General features: G+C 37.1%; 1 protein-coding gene across 2 annotated transcripts; it reads right to left on the bottom strand.

The window, feature by feature from the left end:
* Positions 1-4,431: 4,431 nt before the first annotated feature.
* Positions 4,432-6,638, bottom strand: LOC145121008 (uncharacterized). Of its 2 annotated transcripts, none has more exons than XM_079056794.1 (4): positions 5,876-6,638; positions 5,156-5,332; positions 4,906-5,075; positions 4,432-4,683 (listed from the first exon to the last, which is right to left on the bottom strand). In XM_079056794.1, exons 1-4 carry the CDS (start codon positions 6,458-6,460, stop codon positions 4,647-4,649), a joined length of 969 nt encoding a protein of 322 aa, XP_078912920.1. In that variant the 5' UTR covers positions 6,461-6,638; the 3' UTR covers positions 4,432-4,646. The 2 variants fall into 2 exon arrangements, with proteins under 2 accessions (XP_078912920.1, XP_078912919.1); XM_079056793.1 differs by having other exon boundaries at positions 4,906-5,034.
* Between the last annotated feature and the right edge of the window lie 814 nt (positions 6,639-7,452).

Raw genomic sequence — 7,452 nt, 5'->3', positions numbered from 1 at the left:
CTGAAAATACAACATAGAAAATAATTGATAAGGAAGTTCGAAGGGATTCCTCCCCACCGGACTCCTTAGAGCTTCCAGGTCTGTCCTTGTCTCGGGTACAGGTTATGTGCTTTCAGTAGTACGGGACTAATACTACCTTCCACACCTACTTATACCTTCCTCAAGGCCATACATGACACCTATAATTCACCCAACCATAGATAAAACATGACATACAAAACACAGCACATACATATATCCTAGACACTTCTAGGCTTTCTCAATCCTCACAGAACCAGAAACCTCAATCAACACCGCAGGTTGCCTTGTGCATGCAAGTAATACATAAATAGAATCACATAGACTGTCAAATAAAGCTTCTACCCTAAGACCGAAACCAAACAAGGAACATGAAATGATGCATAATCCATCATTCTAGGATTATGCAATCCCAAACATATACAATTTTGAAAGCATACACTTAGCAAATAACAGAGTCAACATCGATTCCAAGAAATATATTCATAGCATGGTTAAATTTTGGGAAACACTTAACTCGGCCGATTTCGCGCATTGCACTCTCCCTTTTTACTTAAGAAAACTGTTTTCAGAAAAACTTGACTTTTGTTTCTTTTGAAAAGGTTTACCATTTCCTCAACTTGAGTTCTGACACACCCGGGAGTGTCAATAAGTTTGATACCAAAAATCCAATACATAATCATCATCATACAAAATCATCAGAGTGTCAATATCAGTGAATGCGGAAAATAGTGGAGAGTGAATATTATGCCATCAAGCCGATCCCTTCCCTTTGGAATCGGACGCACCTGAAATCACAATACAAACTGTAAGCCCAACCCTGGGGTTCATCCCAACCCCAAAAAAAAGTATGGGCCTCGCCTTGGGGTATATTTCAACCTAAGCATATCACAGTGGGCCCTGCCCTAGGGTATATTTCAACCCGTTATGTCATATTGGGCCCCGGCCTAGGGTATATTTCAACCCAATCACAACATGTAACATACAACAACTAGCATACTACATAAATGGATATTGGGTCAGCCTTGGTGCCTTAGACCTATGGTTATAGTGAGAAGACTCACCTCAGATTACTGATAAAAATACTGCCTCGCTATTGGTCCGAAAATCTCACACATAAGATACATAAGTTATCCTAGTTAGAATTAAATCACAAACTCAAGACATAGGCCCAAAACCCTAAGTCCAAACTCCTTCAATAAGGCCCAAAAGTCTTTCCTTCATTAATGGGCCTAACATCCAAGGTCCAAAAACAATAATGGGCCACATAGGCCCAAAAGGCCCAACGATGCCATCTATGGTCCAATAACAAGTTCAAAGTCCCAATACTCTAATAGATCCAGGCCCAAGGTTAATTAGGGTCCAAATGGCTCAAAAGTCCATCGGAAGCCCAAAACCCACTTGAAGCGTACGCCCAGCGTACATCTTCAGTACGCTTAGCGTACTAAGTTATTGGGCAGTACGCGCAACGTACAAACTAGTACGCTCAGCGTACAAGCTACTTTGCATAAAAAAAGCCATTAAGTACTTAATATATGAAGATTCTTCGTCCAATTCCAGATCTTAGTCATTTTAAAGGTCCTAGGGCATAAAGTTGACAACTTTATGCCTTTGCATGCCATATAGGAACCCAACTGTAACATCCGGCCTTCCAGGTATATTGTTTATTTATTTATTTTTGAGGGCTATTGACCAACTTGACGAGTTGGTGCTACAACTCGTCGAGTAGAGACGCGTTGTGCCACGTGGGATTAATAATCTACTCGACGAGTCAGAGAGACGACTCGCCGAGTAGACGCTGTGAAGAGAAACCCTAAATCCTCGGGTTTGGGGCCTATATAAGGACACTTATAGCCTCATTTGCGGCTCACCAGCTGCTTAACCTTACTGTGTGAAACCCTAAACGAGTGTAGTGAGCTAAGAGAGTCTCAAAGCTAACCTTGAAGGATTTTAGTGCATTTTTTAGGAGGAAGAGGAGTTTGTTCAGCAAGAAACAAGAAGGAGTTGTTGGGGTTCAGGCCATTTCGTCCAGAGCTTCAAGAGGAAGGTAAAAAGCTTGAATCTTTACCCTTTATTTGGTTAGATCTCATGAGTTGGAGAAATTAGGGTTTTCATCACATTTTATTTGGGACTTCGAGGATACTAAGTTATCAAGAGGTTTAAACCTCAGATCTGGACCTTGTGAGGTCCCTAGAACCCACAGGTCCCAACTTTATTCATCCATATGAGGAGTATGGTGTTTAACACCTTGTAAGAACATGTATTGGTAGATTGGAGCAAAACCATCATGCATGAGCGTAAAGATCGAAGCTTTACGTGACAAACGAGCCTTAGGATGGTAGATCTAGTGTTTAGAGTGATAGATCTGCCTTAAAACGTCTGAATGAGAAATCAGATCGAAGAGACTCGCCGAGTCCATGTCCTGACTCGACGAGTCAGTTAGGGTTTGTCCCGATGAGCTTGATCATGCGGAAGCTCGACGAGTTGGGGGTCAACTCGACGAGCTCAGTTGGACCTTTCATGAGACTTCTGAGGAAAACAGGTGGACTCGACGAGTCACATAGATGCTCTCGGCGAGTCAGGTCAAACTTCAACTGTTGACTCGAGTTGACTTCTGTTGACTTTAGGGTTTGGTCAATATGAATAATGGAGACCATGGAGGGGTAAAATGGTCTTTTAGCCATTCTAAGAGTTAGAGATAAAGAGAAAACAACCTTTGGTATATTTGAGTATAAGTAGAGTATTAATTAGAGATGATTATCTTATGTGTTAGGCGGAGGCTAGTTCGAGATTTCTGAGTACGAGACTTTTACTTGCTAGCTTACGAGGTGAGTCTTCTCACTATACTTACCATGAGTGGTACCTTTGTGTGATTGAGATGTTTATTGTGCTTAACTATGTATCTTAATATTCTGCATCATGTCTTGTGATTTATGCTGAGTATTGTTATTATGAGTTTATTGAGTTGGGACCAGAGGGTCCCACTGAGACACATTGACCGGAGGGTCTTATTGAGTTATAGCTTAGAGTGGCTAATGAGTTGTGTGTGGTATTTTGGGAAACTCACTAAGCTTCGTGCTTACCGTGTTATGTGTTATGTGTTTCAGGTACTTCTCAGGATCACAGGAAGGCGCCGACTTGATTGTACACACACCTGTGTCGGAGATATGTTTTTTGAGGATCCTGGATTTGTGTTATAAACAGTTTTTGAGACATGTGTTTTGATAACTTGATGTTTGTGGAAATTGTGATTTTGAAATGAGATATTTGGGTTTTTAAATGAAAACTTTTTGTTTGAAAATTTACGGTGTTACACCAACACCTCACTTTATCCATTAAGACTCCCTTTAAGATCTTAAACTCATGCATGGAGCCATATCAACTATCAAGTTAGCATTTTTATCCTTCAAACATGCCAAAGAAACTCAGATCTAACATTCCTAATCTCTGGAGTTGCTCAAACTCACAAGAGAGAATTCATGGACCAAAAGTGGACTTATTACTAAACCCAAACTCAAACAAGCAAAGGGATTAGCAAGATATGAACTTTTTACCTCCAAAAGCTCTCCAAGATGATCTAGATGCAAGATCTACAAGCTCTCCCACGTCCAAGACTTGTTCACCACTTCCTTCTCATTGCTAACACACCAAAAAGAGGTTACTTTAGGCACCTTCAAGCTCAATAATCATTCTCAATGGTAACTAGGGATTTAGGGACGTTTAAAGGCAATGAAGGCTGGTAAGGAAGAGAGTTGAAGGTCCTAAATGAGCTTAAATAGGGTTCAAATCCGAGAATTTGGGTTTTAGCCTTTGGCCTCGTATGCCCCCCCCCCCCCCCCCCCCCCCCCCGCACATGCTTGTACACCCCGCATATGAGCCTCAGCTACCCGATGCATCCACTTGTGTACGCTAAGCGTACATACATGTACGCCCAACATACGGAGGGTCATGTTTTGCAACTTTAAAATTCATCAAGGGCTTAAAATAAAATACCTGGATTTTGGATGTTAGATCATTGATTAAATTCTCCACTGTAAATACTCTAAATAAATATATAGAAACATCAAGTCTCTCATGTGCACTCGTGCATTTAGCATTTATTGGAGATGTCATTATTGCTATGGAAGATTTAAAGCAAGCGAATTAAAAAGTATCAACTAAAAAACAAAAGTTGCCTTTGGAAAACTTCTTAATAAGAATGTTACCTTTACAATACATTTTTTTTTTCAAAAAACAACCAATCAAGAAAAACGTCATTGATAAATAGTTGTATTATATTTTTGTTGTCTGTAAGACTATTATATCTGCTATACATAGAAAATCAGTAAGTATAATACCACGAAAACAAAATAACATGATACAACAGTAAACAGTTGCATGATACTCTATGTAACTGCAAGCGTTTATCCCTAAAACCGAGAGCATGATCATTTTTTGCTTATTAACTTAAATAAAACCTATTACATAGATCACTTTAAATGGTTAAGTTTAACCATCGTACCAAATTTCAAAATAAAAAGACATGAATAACGAGTAGTAAATTTGTATTCAATTATGAATAAAGTTGAATCTTTGATGTTGAAACTGACTAGTGGATGAATAAGTATTGAAAAATTGTCCTCGACCAATCAATCTTTCATCATCGTCTTCATGAAATCCATCCATCTAAAAATTTGACATGTAAAATACAACTATTACGATTTATAACCATATCATGAAGAAAAGCAAATCTTTAACTATAAATGAAGTTAATATTAGTTAAATAAACCACTATTAGTCCCATTAATAGGTCGGTATCTCCATGACTATAAACTTTTTGACTATTTATATCTGTTCTTTGATTTTATTAAAGTTAAAAGAGAAAAAGTAAAAATATATATATATTACCCAAAATTCCTCTTCATCTCCATATCGATGAAAAATTGCAGTCCTTTGAATCTCTCCAGGCTCGTCATTGCGTGCAAATCTACCACGTATTCGTGGTCGGTTGTCGGCAAGTGTCTTCCGGCATGCATACTATTTTCAATATAAGCCAATAAGCATTTTATTTTCTTCGTCTGAACAAAAATAATATTCTATATATAAATGTTTGATTATTAATGAAATAACTAAACTATCCCTTGTATACACAATTCACCTTAATTGTCTTGTTGAAATTCCGTTGTGTCCTCTTTGCTCTATACCTCAAGATCTTCTCTTTCCTTTCCTCTGCATTGTAACGCCCGACCTTAAAATTTGCTTCCTCCATGAATGAACTTTCTGTGGCCAATGGACTAGAAGACAGCCTTTGACTTGTTTGCTTGATCTTTGGACTCTAAAATGAAGGGTAAGAATGTCAAAAACATATTTAATAACATAAGTACATAAGAAAACATGTCACTCTCTTTATTAGCTCTAGAAATCTATACTTTTACAAGGTCGAACATTATTGGCACCAAATAAGTTGGCTTCAAATTAATGAGCTTCAAAAAACATAAAATTTAAGTTGGTATTATTCAACGTCAATTATTTGACATTTTTTTATCATATAGTGGTTTAGAATCTCATGCATATTAGAGTGTTTATCTTTGATAGACGAGCCTATAACATAGTAAGAATATACGTGATAAGCGTCACACAATTTAATATTCAATGATGTATTTATATTATATCCTTGTTCACAAATTGCATGTCATATAAGAATTCTTTTAGTGAGTCACCATTTGATAATTACGTAAATTATTAAAATTCCCTTCGATAGAAAGATACGTATGAGAATCTTGTGACCTAAAAGGAATAAAGTTTAAAGTGTAGTTTTAAAGGAACATCTCAAAATTGGAGAAGAATTTCGAAGTAAATTAATGAATAGATGACTAACTTGTAAATCACCAGTACTGCAAACCCTTCTCATATGGGAATATGAGAAGCTTTGATCAGGTGAGGTAAGGGTTTGGGCTTGAAGATTTTGGGATTCAATCAAGCCGTTAATTTTTGGTTCATAAAGAACACCATTTGGTTTCTCTTGTTGGAAAGAATTGCTGCTATAACTCCTCTGCATCATCTTCAATGCATGGTCAGACCCACCGTAGTAGTAATTATCATACAAGGGTAGTTGACTTTCTTCTGTTTTGACATCCAAATGGCAAGAGTCAAGAGCCTCGTTTGAAGAAGTTACAGAAATACCCATTTGGTAAAGAGAGAGGTTTTGAAGCTGGTGGCTTGGTGGGGAGGAAGAGAAGATGGCGGGGGCAATTTGGTCAATTTCCTCGAATGGGGTGTCAAGATTTTCTTGGGTGGTCAAAGGTGGTGGTGATGGTGGTGATGATGGTAGTAAAGGGGTATAGTTGTAATTGTGTTCTTGGAAAGCTTGGAGGATGTCAATGGTTGATGAATCAGTGAATGGTGAAAACGGATCATTGAAGATACATCCATCAAATTCATAGATTTCAGAAGACATTGACATTGAAGAACTCTTGATTGTGACCGAAAGAAACCTTTTAATTGTTTCTACTTTTTCGAGAATGATGAATAAAATGATACCTGAACCGATAACCGTCACTTTAGAACACTATTCCACAGTCTGTCTGCCCCAAAAGTTCTTTCTCTATGAAAGATGAGAAGAGGTCGATTTAAAAACTCAGCCTCTTGTCAACATGAAAATAATTAGAGACTAGTGCACGTCCACTATAAATATAGTGTGTTTTTCTAAACAACACCCTTCATGTTTTTGTGTATTAACAAAGTCTACCCTCATTTAAACAATTGACTTTTTATATTTCATTGTCATACAGTAAAGGGTACCCCCACTATGATTGAATTGCTCAAAAAATAAGTATTACTCAACTTTTTTTAGTTTTAGTGAAAAGTTGATTTTTAACTTTGAATGTGACATAAATGAAATTTTGATATCATATTTTCAAAAATTATATTACACTATAATTTTGTTTGAACGCAAGCAAGGGCGGTTTTAGTAAGTGTTCCGGTGTGTCATTCGCAACACCTACCTTTTATGTCCGCAGTGGAAAAAATTTCAATTTTTTTTTTTACCTATTTTTCATGTATTGACAACACCTATTTCATCCCGGCAACACCCTGCATCTGCCCCTGAACGTAAGCAATATTACAAAAACAAAACAATTTATCACATAGAAACAAACTTTTTAAAACATACGGTTTGACCATTTCACATTTTAGTTAAGTCATGAATTTTTTCTCAGTGTTATCAACTACCCAAAATTGAAATCGGATTAATGTAATAGTGTAATACCATTTAATGTTAGAATTAAGGATTGTAATTTGGATATTTTCTTGGATCGTGTATAAACAGTTTTCGAAAATTTTAATTTGACCCAAAGACTGGGGTTACACAAATTCAGATCGTGGGATAATCCAAGAAAACGATTATGATTACAGGCTTAATCATAATCTCAAACACATAAGACCTTGTGCTATTGT

The sequence above is a fragment of the Lactuca virosa genome, chromosome 6 (assembly GCF_052849685.1).
Source record: "Lactuca virosa cultivar CGN04683 chromosome 6, Lactuca_virosa_CGN04683_v6, whole genome shotgun sequence".
Lineage (NCBI taxonomy): Eukaryota > Viridiplantae > Streptophyta > Magnoliopsida > Asterales > Asteraceae > Lactuca > Lactuca virosa.
Note: the sequence above shows the minus strand (reverse complement) of the source record. Positions and strands in the feature narration are given on the sequence as shown.

Coding starts and splice junctions, on each gene's coding strand:
- LOC145121008 (XM_079056793.1), bottom strand. CDS start 6,460: ATGTCAATGTCTTCTGAAATCTATGAATTTGATGGATGTATCTTCAAT. Junction 5,333..5,875: donor GCAGTACTGGTGATTTACAA/GTTAGTCATCTA, acceptor CCTTCATTTTAG/AGTCCAAAGATCAAGCAAAC. Junction 4,684..4,905: donor GAGATGAAGAGGAATTTTGG/GTAATATATATA, acceptor TCAAATTTTTAG/ATGGATGGATTTCATGAAGA.